The 19,280-nt window shown below is 38.7% G+C and overlaps 5 protein-coding genes and 1 long non-coding RNA gene across 7 annotated transcripts; 4 read left to right on the forward strand and 2 right to left on the reverse strand.

Annotated features, from left to right (window-relative positions):
- The first annotated feature begins 2,447 nt into the window (after nt 1-2,447).
- Nucleotides 2,448-6,100, forward strand: LOC122405401 (WD repeat-containing protein 91). The gene is made up of 8 exons (XM_043410103.1): nt 2,448-2,675; nt 2,866-3,130; nt 3,245-3,360; nt 3,511-3,698; nt 3,995-4,310; nt 4,377-4,498; nt 4,827-5,481; nt 5,567-6,100. Exons 1-8 carry the CDS (start codon nt 2,556-2,558, stop codon nt 5,714-5,716), a joined length of 1,932 nt encoding a protein of 643 aa, XP_043266038.1. The 5' UTR covers nt 2,448-2,555; the 3' UTR covers nt 5,717-6,100.
- A 211-nt stretch (nt 6,101-6,311) lies between these two features.
- LOC122405404 (transcription initiation protein SPT3 homolog) lies at nt 6,312-11,230 on the reverse strand. Of its 2 annotated transcripts, none has more exons than XM_043410114.1 (5): nt 11,189-11,230; nt 7,289-7,519; nt 6,896-7,210; nt 6,629-6,816; nt 6,312-6,562 (listed from the first exon to the last, which is right to left on the reverse strand). In XM_043410114.1, exons 2-5 carry the CDS (start codon nt 7,506-7,508, stop codon nt 6,425-6,427), a joined length of 861 nt encoding a protein of 286 aa, XP_043266049.1. In that variant the 5' UTR covers nt 7,509-7,519; nt 11,189-11,230; the 3' UTR covers nt 6,312-6,424. The 2 variants fall into 2 exon arrangements, with proteins under 2 accessions (XP_043266049.1, XP_043266047.1); XM_043410112.1 differs by lacking the exon at nt 11,189-11,230 and adding an exon at nt 7,859-8,645.
- LOC122405407 (huntingtin-interacting protein K) lies at nt 8,614-9,484 on the forward strand. Its single transcript, XM_043410117.1, has 3 exons — nt 8,614-8,808; nt 9,056-9,163; nt 9,258-9,484. The coding sequence occupies exons 1-3, from the start codon at nt 8,653-8,655 to the stop codon at nt 9,351-9,353; spliced, it is 360 nt and encodes a 119-aa protein (XP_043266052.1). The 5' UTR covers nt 8,614-8,652; the 3' UTR covers nt 9,354-9,484.
- On the forward strand, nt 9,717-11,688 carry LOC122405405. The gene is made up of 5 exons (XM_043410115.1): nt 9,717-9,891; nt 9,957-10,055; nt 10,247-10,352; nt 10,501-10,672; nt 11,479-11,688. Exons 1-5 carry the CDS (start codon nt 9,861-9,863, stop codon nt 11,581-11,583), a joined length of 513 nt encoding a protein of 170 aa, XP_043266050.1. The 5' UTR covers nt 9,717-9,860; the 3' UTR covers nt 11,584-11,688.
- A 1,999-nt stretch (nt 11,689-13,687) lies between these two features.
- LOC122405406 (speckle-type POZ protein-like) lies at nt 13,688-15,387 on the reverse strand. Its single transcript, XM_043410116.1, has 2 exons — nt 15,073-15,387; nt 13,688-14,845 (listed from the first exon to the last, which is right to left on the reverse strand). The coding sequence occupies exons 1-2, from the start codon at nt 15,369-15,371 to the stop codon at nt 14,701-14,703; spliced, it is 444 nt and encodes a 147-aa protein (XP_043266051.1). The 5' UTR covers nt 15,372-15,387; the 3' UTR covers nt 13,688-14,700.
- A 2,233-nt stretch (nt 15,388-17,620) lies between these two features.
- LOC122405408 lies at nt 17,621-18,193 on the forward strand. Its single transcript, XR_006259766.1, has 3 exons — nt 17,621-17,777; nt 17,843-17,941; nt 18,133-18,193. It is a non-coding gene; the product is annotated as an uncharacterized LOC122405408 (long non-coding RNA).
- The last annotated feature ends 1,087 nt before the right edge of the window (nt 18,194-19,280 follow it).

Genomic DNA, 19,280 nt, shown 5'->3' on the forward strand with positions numbered 1-19,280 from the left:
CCCCTGACCCCTGCTGACCACTGCTGACCACCATCGATGCTTCCGACAACGTGTGACGATTACAACTTGCCACTGCTTGCCCCTGCTGGTCTCTGCTTGCCACTTCTTGCCTCCGCTGGCCTCTGCTGACCACTGCTGACCATCACCGATGCTTCCGACAACGTGTGACGATTACTACATGTTACTGCTTGCCCCTGCTGGCCCCTACTGACCCCTCCTGACCCCCCCTGACCCCTACTGACCCATGCTGACCCCTACTGACCCCTGCTGACCACTGCTGACCCTTGTTAACAACTTCCGCCATGATATATATGTATTAAAACATTGTATAATGTAAATATATGGCAATAAATGATATAATTACAAAGAATACTATGTGTTCTCATCATCTTTTACCTTTCTTTCCTTTCCTCTTAGTTATAAGACTCCCTGAAACTCCTTGGTTCCCCTGAACCCACTAGGAAGTTCTAAAACACCCCGGAAGTCCTGAAAATCAGAACTTTGCTAGAAATTCCAAGACTTCCCAGCTGTTTCAGGACTTTCCAGCTGTTTCAGGCCTTTCCAGCTGTTTCAGGGCTTTCCAATTTTTCGGGTTTCCAAAATTAAAAGTCGTTTCAGGGGTTTCCAGCTGTTCCAGGGCTTTCCAGCTGTTTCAGGACTTTCCAATTTTTCGGATTTCCAAAATTAAAAGTCGTTTCAGGCCTTTCCAGCTGTTTCAGGACTTTCCAATTTTTCGGGATTTCCGAAATTAAAAGTCGTTTCAGGGGTTTCCAGCTGTTTCAGGGCTTTCCAACTGTTTCAGGACGTTCCAATTGTTTCAGGACTTTGAAATTTTTGATTTTGGCAGCAAGTACGAGAGCTGGACACTTCGGGAGTCCAATTTTAACCGGGAAAACGGTCTCTTAAAACTAAGGGAATGATTTGGAGAGGAAAAGAAAGGTAAAAATGATGAGAACACATAGAATTCTGTTAAATATTATTTATTACCATAGATTTACATTATACAAGGCTTGAATACTTATACATCATGTCAGAAGTTGATAACAAAGGTCAGCAGTGGTCAGCAGGGGTCAGCAGGGGACAGCAGAGGGATGCAGAGGCCAGCAGAAGGATGCAGAGGCATGCAGAGACCAGCAGTAACAAGTAGTAATAGTTATACGTTGTCAGAAGCATCAGGGATGGTCAGCAGAGGCCAGCGGAGGCTAGCCGTGAACAGCAGAGTCCAGCAGTGGCAAGCAGTAGCCAGTCGTAATCGTTATACGTTGTCAGAAATACCAGGAGAGGTCAGCAGCGGTCAGCAGAGTCCAACGAAGGTTGGCAGAAGTCATTAGTAATCGTTGTGCGTTGTCAGAAATATAAGCGGTGGTCAGCAGAGGCCAGTACAGGCAGGGAGAGGCTAGCAGTAGCCAGTCGTAATCGTTATACGTTGCACGAAGTACCAGGAGTGGTCAGCAGTGGTCAGCATTGGTCAGCAGGGGCCAGCAGAGGCAGGTAGAAGCCCGCACATGTTGGCAGAGGTTAGCAGAGACCAGCAGAAGCTAGCAGAGGCTGCGAGAGACTGGCAGTAGCCTGCAGTAATGGCTATACGTTGCCAGATATATCAGAAGTGATATCTGAATTTCTTTCTTATCAATAATTCAAGTATGATCGGGGGGTCTTAAAACGTGTATATCCGTAAGAAAAATTTCACAAAGTTCGTTTTCATTATAGTACTTTGCTTATGTACGCCAACATAGGTCGGAAAATAGAAAAATACTTGGCCAGTCGAGACTTGGAATCGTATGCCGTCGACGTGTTCAAGCGCGAGAAGGCAAATGAGCCTTCCTCTCTCGACTCCCACGAGACGGACCGAAGTTACTTCGGGCAGCTTCGGAGAATCGAGAAAGGGGGCATTGGTCAGTTTGCCCTTGTCGACCCTCCGAAACTCCACGAGCTCACGTACGCGTGATCCGGCATAGTGTGAGTAGTGCACCCGGTGCTCAAACTGGCGTCTCTGGTACCGGAGTCGCTACCATAATAAGCTAGGGAATTTAGTTTAATAAAATTACTAATGTATGCATTGATATAGTGTAATTACTACACGTACCAAAAATAAAGAACTAAACATTATTTTTTATCGATGAAAAGAAACATCATGATACGCCAATAATTCCCATACAGGTAAAAGACTCGTAATGTTAGGGTACAATTCTACGAAAACTACGCTACCTGCACGCGTCACTTTTGCTATTGGCTACTACTACTAGCCAACTTACTACTTTTACCATATGAAAGTTAACAGTGCCATTACTGCACTTATTTTTGGCGCGTTCTTGCATACATAAAGGTGTGCCTATATGTAGCAGCCGGTGGAATTGCACGTAACTGCCGCCACAACATTCAGTGTTTCCTCTTTGGAACGGTCACTGGACAGGCGAACGTTGGCAGCTATGTTTGTCAAACGACAACAGGAAAGTTTGATGCATATTTAGTGGGTATCAAAATGGCCAAAGGATGACAACATACGGCTGTCAGTTAAAGAAGAAAGTAGACAGTTCGAAGAGAATCGCGGGAAAATGTCTCACATTCAGTATGTGGACGAATTGGTCAAAGAATACTTGCTCTTCCGAGGTTTTAGTCAAACCTTGAAAGCTTTCGATAACGACTTAAAAGCCGAGAAAGAAAAAGGCTTCAGGGTGAGGATAAAACAAAATGCTGATAGAAAGTGGAAAATACATAGAAAACGATGCTTTACGAACATTGCAATTAAAAAGAAATCGCCGTAACAAATTCACGATTGTCATGCCATTATCAATTTCGAAAGCAATAATACTTATATTGTTCCCCACGGATTTGTTGTCACCTTCTTTTGTATTCTGTTGTCAGGTTGACAAAATCGTCGATCAATTGATGCAGTACGTGTATAACCATGACTTGGCATCCTTGAGAGAATTATGGGGACATTTGGATACAAGAATGTTTTCACGGTTGGAAAGTCATTTTACACCGGCTGTGCGTAAATTAGAGAATGCTGTTCTGAAAATGTATTTGGTCAACGCAGCCGTGAACAATAAGCAGGACAGAATTCAAGAGTTTTTTGTCAAAATGACGCCGGAGCTGCAAGGGCATTCAGAGTGGAAGGAATGGTTCGGTAATTGTTATTTTCTTACATCTTTTAAACTAGAGGGGAACTACCGATACATGCCAACCAGCTGATGATGTATAGTACTTGTCCAGAGATGAATTATAATTTTCTATGTTACAGCATTGCCGTTTGTTAAAAATCCAGAGGACAATCCAGCGTACTCTGCGCACTTTAGCAGACAGTGGCAGGACACTATGTTACTGTCCCTGCACAATTTCCTTGCTACTATTTTCCAAGTAGGTGAAAGGTATTTTGCATCCTGTCTCTCACGTTACAAGGTTTCCTATCTTAATATTATATCAAAATTTTGATTACGATCGTAACGACATAATATTAGAGGAAACAAACAGTCGCGTAGTTGAATTAACGATGTACCAACGTTACAGTGCATGCCATTACCAACGCTGCTTACGATAGACGAGGATACGAGTAAGTTGAAACGATTGCAGGAAGAGAACGAATCGCTTAAGCAGCGTTTAAGCGACTCCGTTAAAATAGATAATGTAATGGACGTGAATCCAGGACCAGCTCCTCAACATCCGCCGATTATGGATGATTTTTATATAATAGCGCAGTAAGTACTTTAAATGCGGAGCAATCTGGATCCAGTGTCGATCGATGACTTACAATTTAAATCACAGCTCATAATTTAGACGGTATCGTAAACGTGTGTTTCGAGTACGATCTATATCATCGATAACACATCGTCGATCAAAAGCGAATCGTAACCTCTTGGCTTACAATGACGTCTCAGAGACGCGATAAGTCTAGTTGGGAATTAAATCGTAAGGCAAGGGGTTAACGAGATAAATATGTGAAACAAATTCGCGCGTTAAACGCGGTGCTAATTTTGTTTCTCCATTTAAACAGAGAATCTCCTTTATTAGAAAATCCCAAAACTCTAAGGAACCTTATAAGAAATATAGGCGGGGGTTCGAGTCCGATTTTAAATAGAAAATCGGCCGCGAGCGTGAGAAGGGTCGCGGAACCCGAATCCGCATCGTCGAAGCGAACGAACACGAAGGGGAAACTGAGCTCGATCAGTAAGTCCGAGACTGTTAGCAAAAGAAGCATTAGCTGTGACTCGAGGTTAACTAGCTCTAGGAAAAGGGACTCGTCCATCGACGCGGTGGCCGAACGGAAAGCTAAAGATAAGATCGATTCCACTTATATTCTTCTCAGCCAGGTGAAAAAACATTTGTTTGCGTAGCGGGCATTTTGCAAATTTCACGTAACAGGGAATCATTTTTAGGAAGAGTACACGGAGCACAAAACATCGATAATACAATGTAAAAGCAATGCAAGCGGTTCGTACGTCGCTACGGGTGATGCGGATGGCATTATCAAAGTATGGACACCGATACCATCGCCAAAGTAATTATTTATATTCGAAAGCGTAGTATCGACTTTCGATATCGATAGTACAGTAATGTACCGTTCTTCCGCGAGAAGGCACAGCCCTCTGAAACAGTGTTTACATCCCCCACTTCTGCTGCAGTCAGCTGACTCACAGGCATTGGTCGAGAACGGTGACAGCCAATCAGCGAACTGCAGCAAGAGTGGGGATATAAACACGCTGTTGAGTCTCGAATCTTAACAGTGCATTACTGTATCCATACGATATTAATCGCATCGCTGTTTACAATGCTCGTTCGACGTATCGATGGTTTGCGTTAATTACAATTCTTCTTGTACCAAATAGGACTGTTACTACATATATATCTGCCACAGCAAACTCGAATAAAGCTATAACAGCGTTAGACTGGATATCGAAAAACGAACGTTATTTTTTACACGGTGACAATAATGGTTTGATTCAATTACACGATACTCGCGATTGTAAGACATTGTGGGACATTCAACACGAGAATTCCCGAGTGATCAGTCTGCTCTGCAATCCGACGGAGTCAACGTTCATATGTTCCGTATCAGACTCGAACGAAGGGAAACTTTTACTGTACGATATAAAGACAAGGAAACTGGAGAGGACATTGCCAATGGAACAAAGCGTGACTGCGCTGTGTTCTGCTTTTAATCATAATGGGCAACTACTTATTACGGGACTGTCCAATGGGAATATTTTAATACACGACTTGAGACGGAACGAGATCATCGATAACATCAGTTGCCATTCGAGTCCGGTTATCGACATAGAATTAATTAACGATTACACGAACATTTGCACGCAAAGCGAAGACGGGAAATTGTGTCAAAGGAGTTTGAACCATTCGGGGAAGATTTTATGGGAGACGAAGATTAAGGTGGAGAAAAATACGGTCCACGGGAAATTATTCACCTTCGATCAGAGCGGCAATTACATGTTGCTCTGCACGCAAACCGGTGGAAACATATACAAAGTACATACTAACTTTTGATTTTCAATGTAATCGAGAAAGTTAAGTCGAGTTTTAAAAATAATGTCGAACGTTAATTTTGTCACAGATGCCGCCTGGCGCGCAGGCTAAGGTTTTAGAATTAGGTGGGCACAAAGGTACGCTGTGCTGTGACTGGTCCACTGCCAACCAATCCGGGACTTGCATAACCGGCGGCGCCGAAGGGAAAGTACGAGTATCAACATTGCTCTCACCATGATACAAGAGTAAAATTAGTATCTGCGTGAATTCGTAAAACCACGTAAAGTTTAAGATTAGCTCAAATTTGTAGATATTAAACACATAGCATATTTTACGTTAAGGAAAAGTTTTACAGTCATTATAAATATTAAACGATGGGATCCAACGGTGTCCCGTCAAAATGATAATTACGCGAAGTATCGTGAAATTAAAGGGAAGATCCAAGTATTTTACGATGAAGTACAATGAATACAAACGTATCATTAACACAAAGCCAATTGTATTATAATCTTATCTTTAAATTTGAATCAGGGACTATGAATTGTAAAATATGCAGGTAACACTGTAATTGTACTGTAAAAGAAAAAAAAAGAAATGGATACACACGATATCTACGAACGTCATGTCATTGATAAATCGCATGACCCGGAAGATTTTGTAAAAAAAAAAAAAATAAAATTATATTAATTTGTGTAGTAGTGGTTATGTGTAAACCTAAAATTAGAGATCTAAGTTATACGTGTAAGTGGTACAGGAACAAGTCAATAAACATTGGTCAATTTTAAAATATACCTACTTATTAATTTATTCCGCTAAATTCAAACTCCCGACAAATTAATCTTACCGTAAAATGTTCGAAAGCTATTCAGATCTTATTTTCTTTACGTTCGATAATAAATTATGCATCTTGCGCGTGTTATGAAATTCATTCTTACCCGTTTGTAATCTAACAGCAGAGGAGCTTTAAATGTGGCTTTTTCATTGACCAACGATTGAATGGACCTGTCATGTCTAATTGTGGTGACCAGTATCGCCTGAGGGCTTCAATTATTTCTGCAGGTGTTATCGGTTTTGTTACGGCAACCTAATTAAGAAAAGTTTATATAAGTTTTTGTATAAACTAGAAGATTTAAAGGGGGGAAATACAAACCTTGCCGTGATAGTAAGGTTTGTAGGTACATGGATTCACGTAACTAAGCCTAAGCCGATCTATAGCGTCTCCATGGATCTTATTTTGGTCTTGCCTCACTAACAACGCTAAATCTACAATTTGTGCTACCGTTTCATACGCTAAATATCCTAAAATCGTGTACCCTTCTTTAGTTATCATTATATCGCCTGAAATGTTTTAAAATGCACTTTAAGTTTCGATAATTCTACTGTAAAAATTAATATTCTTGTTCATTCGGACGCTCACTGTCTGGTAACAGCCAGTCGCTAAATTTATGACGATTTTTATTCGAAAATGATGCGTTGCGCGCTTTACTGAATTTTAGGTATCTAGCTTCGTCCATGGATCGCGTCATAATTTCGGCGCGAATGCATCTTTGTTGCTTGATTTCGTCTACGGTCGACGCGTCTTCGAGGAGCTCGCCGGTATTGTCGATTTGGCTAAGAAAAGTATGAAACGGTCCTCTGTGCTTAGAATTCCTTAAATGTTCGTTGTTCATAATGTCCTCGGGTAAATCGCTTTCCAATGCTTTGTGCAAGGAGGACTTGTAGTCTTTCAATTCTATAAAAAAACACAGTCAAACGTGAATGTGATTTGAGCACCAAAGTCTTTGATTTTCGATCCAAATTTCGAACCCACCCATATATCTTATCAACCTCTGTAATTTCATCTTATCCTTGCGCAACAAGAAAATGAAATCTTCCGCAGAGATGCAAGAACCTTTCTTTGGATTTTCAGATCTGTAAGAAACTTCGCACGCCTTCTTCACGATCGTTCTCATTTGCTGCAAGACAACTTCTTCCACAATTTTTACAGACTCCACCAATGGTTCGCCACTGTCTCCAAATCCATGCATCATTTGTCGGATCTCTTAAAAGTATTACATAGGTTTGAAACCTTGCGAAACATAAATTTCAGGTGTAGCAAGTCCTTGAATTACACGATATTAAATTGTGTGGTTGTGTTAGATACACGTAAGATTGCATTTTATACGTATTACAGGGAGAAAGAAAAAGTGTTGAGAAAGGAATTGCAAATTGTATCGAATCAAATGTTTCAGACTGTCTTCAAAGGATTGCATATGTTTTGACCCAAGATTGATCTTCCTTTCTCTTTGCAATATATCGTATAGAGCTTTGGAACGAATTAATCGCGTACTTGTAGGACTCACTGTACCGCAACATTGTAAAAACTTAATATTATAAATACCAGCTGTGTAATTTATAGGTTCGTTTCGAACAAACTGAGAATCATTCGTTGATTTAGGAAACGACGTTTCGGCCATTATTGGTGATTAATTATTAAACCTCCTATTAAAACAGCGGAGTGAAAACATCAACGAATTTTCTACAAACGATGCAACTAACGAGCGGCAATCGCGTGTATTATGAGTGGTAAAAAAGGTTATGTGTCACATGTGTCATATGATAACCGTTAATAACTGTCATCGTAGTTTTAAAAGGTAAAAAAGACTAGAATGACAGTTTTTGATGATTATATGTATGGATTCAAAGTTTCGTCTTTTATAACATATTTCAAAATTATCGAGATACGTAGACTATTTCATAAGAATTGCAAAGAATTTTCGATATTTATGTTTCTTCAAAGACTAAACAAATGTGCATTATTTGTTCAAGCTCCCACAATTTATAGGTCTTTTTAATCATGAACTATAGCTTCTTTTAAATAAACACATTGAAGGCAGTCATTGAACTATAAAATTATCAGAATATTTTTTGATATTCCGTAGGAATGAAATAAACGATGTAAATATATCGCAAAATAAAAAAGGTTGAAAATTGCTATTAGACTACCAATACATTTACGGTTAACGCCGATTAAAAAGATTAGCAACAGCGCATGGAACATCGGATATAATCAAAGGCCGGACTGTCGTTCGAATTCCGTGAAGTGGACGAATTAAATGCGGATCAATTCTGAAGTTATCTAATGCGGTCTCTAATAATTCTAACACTGGAAAGTGCGATACAAAAAGAGGAAAAATGGCGGATAACGTCGTGAACGGTGATTCCGACGAAGTGCAGCAAGAAAAATCACAGAAAAAGGCAGCGAAATATGACAGCGGCGCTGCCGATTTAGAAAAGGTCACAGATTATGCGGAGGAGAAAGAAATATCCTCGTCGGACGGATTCTCTTGCGTAAGTATCTTATGCTACCTGCCGCACCACGTGTTTACAATTGTCAACAACAGAATTTTATTTCGCTCGTTAACAAACGAGATTCGAGTTTTCCAAGCTCACGTTACATTTTTTATTACCTTGCGCTAATATTCGTGCGATATTTACAAAACGGTAACAAACTGTCAAACCTAACCTGCATACAATGTATACAGTTGCACAAATGCACAATATAGTTTGTTTGATTCGACGAATTTATTTGCTTTAGGCTTTGAGCATAATCGGAGATCAACGGAATAAGGAGGCAGCGGAGAAGAAAGCGCGAGAGAAGGAGTTATTAAAAATTCCTATCAATAAGGAAGATGTTGATCTCATTGTAAGATATTTGTATACAATTACTATCGATAATGTTCCTTTTATGAGAGAACAATCTTACAAACTTACGAGTATATTGTTTAATTTAATTTCAGATGAAAGAAATGGAAATAAGTCGAAGCATAGCGGAACAAACGCTCAGGGAACACAGAGGGAATGTTGTCGAGGCGTTGATCACATTAACGAATTAACTGTACAGCATGAACATCAAATATTTACCAAAATCTCAATTATATTGTAAATTATATGGTCTTAGGAATTGTTACGACTGGGTTATTAATATTTATTCATGTATATTACAAAATATATGCTAAGCAATCGTGTATGGTTTCTATTATTTCACACGTTAGTATGCAATTGGTTAAGAGTAATTAACAATGGATCAATGAGAACGATCCTTTTCGCGGCAATGTGTTAAGGGATACTTTAAATGTAATGGAAAAGTAATTGTGACGCTGATTATACTTGTTATCAGGGAGTTTCCTTTTGATAAGATTGTAATCTTCACACGTCCAAGTACTCAATGTTTTACGTTAAGCCAATGTATTTATCTGTTTGCGGGGATTGTTTTTCGCATATGATATACAAACTTTCCTTCAGTTATAATCAAATGATAATACCACGGTAATATCAATGTACATTTATGTAGTCTTGTAAATTGTTTTGAGTAAACGATTCTTATTGTGTAATTATATAACATGGTCACAGTGAATACAATAATTTCTACAGGTACGTATATCAGTTTTTATTATAACGCCGATGAATCTAAACACAGTGGTCTTTATCGTTCGTAGAACCTAATACCTCATTACCTCAGTTTTCAAATAATTATCGTTACAATGAGAATGGAATTTACTCCTGCGACACATACGTAGACGATAACCCGTACAAAGGTAAGTTCTGTCAAAAAATTATTGAATCATTGTCGCGCCAAACACGATTTCATTCTAGCTTCTATCGGTATGATTCATTTTTCGTATAAATTCTTCAGACATTACAAATTCTAGATATTTAAAAATATTTTACCTCTTTCTTTTCTTTATTTTCTATCGTCGACTAATTTTCGAAATTGTTTCTTTTGTAGGAACAAAAGATAGGAACACGATATCGGCTATACAAATTGTTATATTTCTATTATTTGTATGCGGTATTTGTTTTGCGATTGTAATGTACTGCAAGGTGTGCGTCAGGTAGGAATTCTCGGCAATTAAACATCAAAGTTTCAATAGGATAACAAATATCTTCAGTACTGTTATTTTCTTGGCTATTGTTAATCAGAATAGAAAGGAAAATGCACAATTACCATATACACAAAGTAATATCGACATTGTTGTAAAGTATTTGCAGGGGATCTCGCGACAGTTGTACACACCATAGCGTGTGTCAAAACGAAAACATAAACTCCGATTCGTTGCAATGCTATGCGATTTACGATGAATCGAGGGACAGACCGCCGCCGTATAACGAAGCATGTAACGCACCACCTTTTTACGAATCGCCTACCAACAGAGTACGTTTATCTATTTTCTACCTAAATATATTTGATAATTTGTTCGGAACTAATATTATAGAAGGTACATCCAAATTACGAACAACTGAATTATAAGCAATTTTATATCTATTATCTCTCGTATATCAGTCGATGGCAGATAAATCTGACTTTATCGCACAACCTATCGTCGCGTACGAATCTGATGCCACGGATTTCATACGTTTTCTAATTAATCGTTACCCTTTCTACTTCGTGTTACGCTCTAATTGTCTCTCGCTGCTCGAACACGCCAGATGGTGTTACTGCAACTAAACAAACTCACTATATTTGGTAAAATTGTTTAAAAGCATTTAGAGATCCCCATTTCACGTGTTGTTGATACAGTCATACTACGCGACATACGTTTTCTCTATTTACGTTGTTTCACGCTTATATTGTTTCTAATTTCTTTGTTGAATTATCATCGTAACAGTTTAAGTAAAAGCGTTCTCATTAAAATCGTTTTTGTTACGTTACGAATAGATTGTATCTTACTGTGCAATGGCGCACCTCTATCGCGCACCTCTGTCGCGCAACTGCACCGTCACAATCTACTGTTGCAAGCAGCGCACCCAGAAAGACAAACTAAATCCTATTTTTGAGGAGTGGGGGGCGAGGTACTAGAGCCCCTCCCCCCACGTTACGTTACCTTCCCCCTCTCCATAAAAATGGGATTTGCAATTAGTTTTTTTCTTTCTGGCCATGTTGGTTGCAAGTTACGCGGGAGAATCGTATTCCCTTTAAACGGCTGAGAATCCGTGGTATCAACTGTACGTATTTTTTAGGCATTAATGCTCGAAGCACCGCCAGCATATCCAGATACCCCGAAACCAACAGATAGAGTAACGCACCAAACTAATCCGGCCTTTCCAATAGTGCATCATCTTTAACGAAACATCTGGTATCGATGACTGCGTGAATTTGTAGATTATTTGTAACCGAGAAATAAATATAAGTTTAAGATTACTTTTTAACGTAACTGAAGGTAATTTTAATCTGAGCCCGATATCATGCTAAAGTTCGATTCAAGGAAATTTATGAAATATCAAGTATAGAACTTGGAAAGAAAAAAGAATTGAAATATACATGCGCGAGACGCGTCGCTGGCAAGGCGTAGTCAGGGGTAATGAAAAATCACGTAAAAGTTCTCATGATTATATAATGAAAATGTCATTTATTTGATGTGGTGCAATGACTTAAAGTAAATGGAAAAATGAACGTTTGTATGAGCTGGGTTCGATGAACAGCAGCCGTGTACTTCGAGAAGCTACCACTGCTGAACTATTCGTTACAAAAAGCTTTCGAGTTTAAATGCAATATACAACGGAAGTGTGTATCAGACAGCAGTGCAGTAGTAGCTATCGCGACACAGACATGCCGATTTTCATGATGAGGTAACACTTGTCTTACTTGTACTTAGTTTATCAAATTATCCAGTCATACGCTCATGTAGATTGGTTCAAAGAATTGTATCTAATATTTTTCGAACTGTCGTACGGATTAATATTAGTTTCGTTTTTTTTTTTTTGCTTATTTTCTTGGTATTTTTTTTTTTTAGGAAAAAGACATTCAACATTACGAGTTTTCATGAGATATTCGCCGCACAGTCCCAAAGATAGAATGGGTAGAATGGACGTAGATTTCACTTGTTCATTTCTTTTTTTCTTCCATCGAATTTTTTTTTAAAATCTGAGCGAGCACGGCCAAAATCTGTTCCTTAAACCGCTTACATTTATTATTTTATTATTTTTCTCCCGTGTTTTATCGTTTCGTTTAAGCTCTAATGATCTATGACTGAAATAAACATCATGTAAAAAACGGTGGAAAATCGTTCCCTAACTATGTTTCTCATAGGATTCTTTTTTTTTTTTTTTTTCTTTTCTTTTATCTTTTCTTCTTTTCGTTTTAAATCTCGACGGAAATACACGCGCGACGTGGCCGCGACGCACGCGTACACGCCGGTGCCGAGACCAAAGTGACACAATACGTTCTAATCGTATTAATTTGTTGTTATTACATATTACATTTACTTAAAGCATTGCTAGTGTTTCAAGGAACATGAGTTTAGCACAGTCTGTAAAATAGAATAAATTATAGTTGGTTATTGTACCCTTCATAAATGTATGGTTCCATTCGGTTCAGTTCTTATAAAATACAGTAGATATGTACAGTAAAAATCTTAAAATCGAAAGGGACGCTAGATTTGGGACTGTCCGGATAGCGACCGTTTCTTAAAAGATAAATTCACTGGCTGCCAGGATCGTCAGAAGTTCTAGAAAGGTGTGATACAATTGCGGTAATTACAGTGGTCTTATCACAGAACATGTATGGCATTAATCTTCAATATCATTACTCCTGTATGGTATTTCTCATATTTAAAACATCGGGTAAAGCTAGGTCGGAGGATCAGGAAGCCAGTACAGTACTAAATGATGATTATTGTTTGCCTTCTTGGTTGCCCATAATTCAAGATCATTGACCACACGAATTCGCAATTCATTAATTACATAAAAAACGATTAATATTTTCGCACTATATAATTGACTAACTTTTATTTATACAACTTCTTAAATTCATTCGTTTTCCCTTTTGTTCTCGTTTCAGCGATTCTCATTTTTTTTCTTTTCATTTTATCTCTAATAACTGTGCCATCGACTTTTTAACGCGACCCTCGTAACATCACTAATTAATACATATATCCTGCGCACAAGTACGATAGACATTTCAATAATAATCAACATAAAATTCGATAAATTATGGACAACCCTAAATTTAATACAATAATAATAATAATAATATAATATAATAATATAATAATAATAATTCGAATCTATCACTTCTTCTACTATGCAATACTCAAGAAAACAAAACAAACTGTGCCTAGTGATAAAAGGGACGAGTAAAAGGCCGCATTAAAGGGGGGTGGGGTGGGGGGCGGGGGAAGGGAGGCGCAGGGCGGTATCTGCAGACAAAAATATACAAAAATACGCACAGATTGCGTAGCATTAATAGTAATCATAGTAGTAGTCGTACATGTTGAGAGAAAGAGATCATAAAAAACACTAACTAGAATCATTTTCTCCGTTCTTGGAAGAGTTTGACGTTCATTTCCTTTTTTTTTTTTCAATATATATATATAACTAAAAATCACTATCGGTAGTAAACATAGTATCTAACTTTTTTCTTCTTGCTCGTTGCACAACGAACAAGCGTGGGACAATCGTTTGATCCATGTTTTCGACAAAGGAACAAAATGTTTTAATCGTCTGGCCGACGTCTATCACAACTTCCTTCGTGCATTGTGTGTGTGTGTGTTCGTGTACGTGTATCGCGTATACAAATGTGTGTGTGTGTGTGTGTACGTGTATGTCGTAGCAATTTCAGCAAGTTTCAATCTCGCCTTGGTCCACTGGCTGCTTTTACATCTTTCTTCAATACGGATGGTTTGCGATCCCCCAAAGCAAATCCACGCGAGACCCTAACGATGCGCATTGACAAATCGCTGACATTTTTTAGTGGCGTTTGTAGAAATGAAAACACACGCTTCCCTCGAACGAGACCGTTGACGACGCACAATGCAAAAAAAAGAGTACCGTTGTCGCGTGTGTCCCTGTTGTCCCAACATCGGTACAAATATTAACCGACAAGTTATCGTTGGTGCTCTCGTTCCCGTCTTAATTTTTCTTTCCGTCGCACGTGCAGTATCCCCACTCCGTTCTGTGATAGACAGTTCTTTTTTTCCAACACCGACGACTCACTGAATTACAAAGGGAGGCGTCTCTCTCTCCGGGTATGAATTTATGCTTGCATTTAGCTTCGAACTGGCCGAACTGGTTGCCCATCCAAGAGCAACCGACCTAGCAATCGGCTCGAAACTGGCGTTATTAGTCACTTCGACGTAGTCTATTTTAAGTGGGCCAGAGGAATGGCGCACTAGGAAACATTTATTTAGAACACTACTCGTATCACTGTACACAAAAAGTCATGAGGGATGCAAAATACTGTTTTCAGCTCTGTTTTACTCGCTTCCTGGGCGGTCCGATAGGAGGTATCTGTTGCGTGGCTAGCGCTCGAAACGCTTCTGCTATAAGATGCGGATGAGAGTTCACCATCGACTTAAAACCCGCTGTATCCATCACGTCCGTCGCGTGTCTGAAACAGAAACGTGCACCGTTCGATAAAAAAACCCCTATCTATCTATTCGTTCGAGACTTACGAAACGTTTCAACGAATGAAGTCGCCAATAGAAGAGACTAAACCAGTAAATTCTATTTCTATCGATTCGATCACGATTATTACGACGAACAAAATTATCCCCGCTCGGGTTCGAACTTTTCTACGTTAGCCGCGGCATCTCCGGTCTTTAAAATAAAACTTACGTATTAATGAAGTCTATGGCTTGCGCCTTGAGTTGATCAGCGCTATGAAGATCAGCAAGAATGAGGATCTCGGCTGCGTTCTCGATGGCTAAACTCGTGCAGAGTGCTTCCTCACACATTACCTTCAGCCTTTCGAGCGCATACTTGTCCGCTGCCGCTAGCAGATCGTCCGCCATTTTCTCTAGATTCGTCGCTTTTCCCGTGTAGATGAATCGCAGCATTTCTCGCAACACCTCGTGCTCCACGTCGGTGATGTCCACGCGATTCTGTTTCCTCTCCTCCATCTCGTGTTCGAACATCGCAGAGAAAACCGGACTTCGTGCTGTATAATAATAAATAAATCGTTAACAATAAGAAAAAACAATTTTCCGACTGCGTAGCGCGGTCGTGTAAGACGTAACTGGTTACGAGATTACACGTACCAGGCGTGCGTTGAACCTCTCGAAAAAAACTCAAGAGCGTAATTTAGAAAATAAAGATATGCTTTGGCCTCTGGATTTTGCATCGAGATTAACAGACGTTCCCCGGACTCTGATTTCTCGCTTATTGTCAATTCTTGCAAAAAAAGCAATACAGAGTCCCAATTCTCTAAAAGTGTAACTACGGATGTATAATGCGATAACCATCGCGTAGATATAGCCCAGTTCCCATAGGTTTTTAAAAGGCAATAATTAGAAATAAAGTTCTATTGAATGAATAGCAGTATATAGACGTCAATTTAATATATTTCATTTTGCAGAAATGAATTTAGAGGGGAATCAAAAAAAAAGGAAAGAAGAATATAGACGTTCTAATATATGGCATGTGATAATGTTACAAAGAAATAACAATTTTTTACATTTCCCTCCTGATGGAAGTGACCACCACCTTCCCGTGGTTTCCATTGAACGGTAGCGTGCACGTTATTCTTTTACCTATCGTTACAATTATTTTGTTATGTAAAGTTAAGTCAAATATATAACATTTGATTGTGTGTAACAATTTGATACGGTTATTAAAAAACATAGTGGGAAAAGTCAGTAGTAATCTATTTCTGTAGCGTGCACGGTACTGGCTAAGAGTGGTTTTTCATTTTAATTAACCCTTAATTAACCCTTTACGAGTAAGACTGCTTTGAACAACATTATTCTAAAATATTTGTGGAATACGTTTTTTATGTGGTTTAGGTAGGTATGCAAGGCATAAGATTTCGTTTAATTTTTCCTGTCTAGGAAAGATAGGAGAAAAATATATTTGATCTTAATCCTTCTTAAGATTTATATAAATCGCTTTAAAAATTTGTTACAAATGATGTGTATGTATCGAAATAATTATAAAACTAAAAACGTATAATCATCATTATATGGGAGCTGATCACGCTTAAAATAGAATGAGACCTTAAAACGAGAACATAAAACTTAAATGTTAAGTTTCATTGAAATTCATTCAGCCGTTTAGACGCAATCATGTCAATAGCATAGGAACAAAAAAAAAATATGTTTTTTTGTAGTAGTCACAATATGATGAGGGGGTCCTAAAACGTGTATTTCCGCTAAAAAAAAACTTCAAAATTTTTTTTCATTATGATACTTTATAAATTTCCTTATACCTTACATATAGGTCGGAAAGTAAAAATGCTGGGGCAGTCGAGAATTGGAATCGTATGCCACTTATCGCGAGGTCGTATTTCAGTTGTTTTGTCTTTTACAAGAGCAAGAAGGAAAGGCTCACACTATCGTTCTTTATCGATTTCCCGAAGTTGTGCGAAGTGCCGAGCTCACGTACACGTGGCTCGTGCGATAGTGTATGCCTGCTATCCCCACCATTCCGTTAGACGCTAAGGAAGTTCGTCGTCACTGTTGTCGATTTCGATGCACTCAATTATGCCCGATCTGGCCACACTGCGCCGAAGTGAGGATCATCGAACCCGCTTCGCGCACGTGAACACCGTCGAGGTTCTTTTCAGCTGTTCCGTACGGCTTGTCTAGATGTAGGCAGGAATTCCACGGCGAACGAAACGGTTTCCTGCTTGACAGCTTCGGTTTCGATTGGTCGAAAATGGCGGGGTGGTCTGAAAATTTTCCATACGACGAAAGACAAAATATTACGTTCAGGGTAGAATAACTCAACTCCCATAATATGTGCACTGCTATTTATTAGAAAAGAAGAGATACGAGCAAAATAAAGCAGATATGAAAAGCAATACGTCCGGTGCATGTAGATTTGTGTGTTGACCACGTTGCACTTTCCTCGAAAAGCGTATGGTGCCGTCACCATCGCCAATCGACACCATAGATAGTGTCATATAGCCGCGGGCCATTCGAACCATCGTATTATTATTGTAAGGAGTTAATGGGCTAGGTCGAAAGAAAAATAAAAACTGCGTAACAAAAATATATACTTTAAATAAGAAGCATTCGTGGAATCGTGGCAGCATGCTTGAAACCGGATCGCCAAATAAAAAATTATCAGGGAGTTTCCTTTTGATAAGATTGTAATCTTCACACGTCCAAGTACTCAATGTTTTACGTTAAGCCAATGTATTTATCTGTTTGCGGGGATTGTTTTTCGCATATGATATACAAACTTTCCTTCAGTTATAATCAAATGATAATACCACGGTAATATCAATGTACATTTATGTAGTCTTGTAAATTGTTTTGAGTAAACGATTCTTATTGTGTAATTATATAACATGGTCACAGTGAATACAATAATTTCTACAGGTACGTATATCAGTTTTTATTATAACGCCGATGAATCTAAACACAGTGGTCTTTATCGTTCGTAGAACCTAATACCTCATTACCTCAGTTTTCAAATAATTATCGTTACAATGAGAATGGAATTTACTCCTGCGACACATACGTAGACGATAACCCGTACAAAGGTAAGTTCTGTCAAAAAATTATTGAATCATTGTCGCGCCAAACACGATTTCATTCTAGCTTCTATCGGTATGATTCATTTTTCGTATAAATTCTTCAGACATTACAAATTCTAGATATTTAAAAATATTTTACCTCTTTCTTTTCTTTATTTTCTATCGTCGACTAATTTTCGAAATTGTTTCTTTTGTAGGAACAAAAGATAGGAACACGATATCGGCTATACAAATTGTTATATTTCTATTATTTGTATGCCGTATTTGTTTTGCGATTGTAATGTACTGCAAGGTGTGCGTCAGGTAGGAATTCTCGGCAATTAAACATCAAAGTTTCAATAGGATAACAAATATCTTCAGTACTGTTATTTTCTTGGCTATTGTTAATCAGAATAGAAAGGAAAATGCACAATTACCATATACACAAAGTAATATCGACATTGTTGTAAAGTATTTGCAGGGGATCTCGCGACAGTTGTACACACCATAGCGTGTGTCAAAACGAAAACATAAACTCCGATTCGTTGCAATGCTATGCGATTTACGATGAATCGAGGGACAGACCGCCGCCGTATAACGAAGCATGTAACGCACCACCTTTTTACGAATCGCCTACCAACAGAGTACGTTTATCTATTTTCTACCTAAATATATTTGATAATTTGTTCGGAACTAATATTATAGAAGGTACATCCAAATTACGAACAACTGAATTATAAGCAATTTTATATCTATTATCTCTCGTATATCAGTCGATGGCAGATAAATCTGACTTTATCGCACAACCTATCGTCGCGTACGAATCTGATGCCACGGATTTCATACGTTTTCTAATTAATCGTTACCCTTTCTACTTCGTGTTACGCTCTAATTGTCTCTCGCTGCTCGAACACGCCAGATGGTGTTACTGCAACTAAACAAACTCACTATATTTGGTAAAATTGTTTAAAAGCATTTAGAGATCCCCATTTCACGTGTTGTTGATACAGTCATACTACGCGACATACGTTTTCTCTATTTACGTTGTTTCACGCTTATATTGTTTCTAATTTCTTTGTTGAATTATCATCGTAACAGTTTAAGTAAAAGCGTTCTCATTAAAATCGTTTTTGTTACGTTACGAATAGATTGTATCTTACTGTGCAATGGCGCACCTCTATCGCGCACCTCTGTCGCGCAACTGCACCGTCACAATCTACTGTTGCAAGCAGCGTACCCAGAAAGACAAACTAAATCCTATTTTTAAGGAGTGGGGGGCGAGGTACTAGAGCCCCTCCCCCCACGTTACGTTACCTTCCCCCTCTCCATAAAAATGGGATTTGCAATTAGTTTTTTTCTTTCTGGC

The sequence above is a fragment of the Colletes gigas genome, unplaced genomic scaffold (assembly GCF_013123115.1).
Source record: "Colletes gigas isolate AHSC1104 unplaced genomic scaffold, ASM1312311v1 Colletes_gigas_Sc00004, whole genome shotgun sequence".
Classification (NCBI taxonomy): domain Eukaryota; kingdom Metazoa; phylum Arthropoda; class Insecta; order Hymenoptera; family Colletidae; genus Colletes; species Colletes gigas.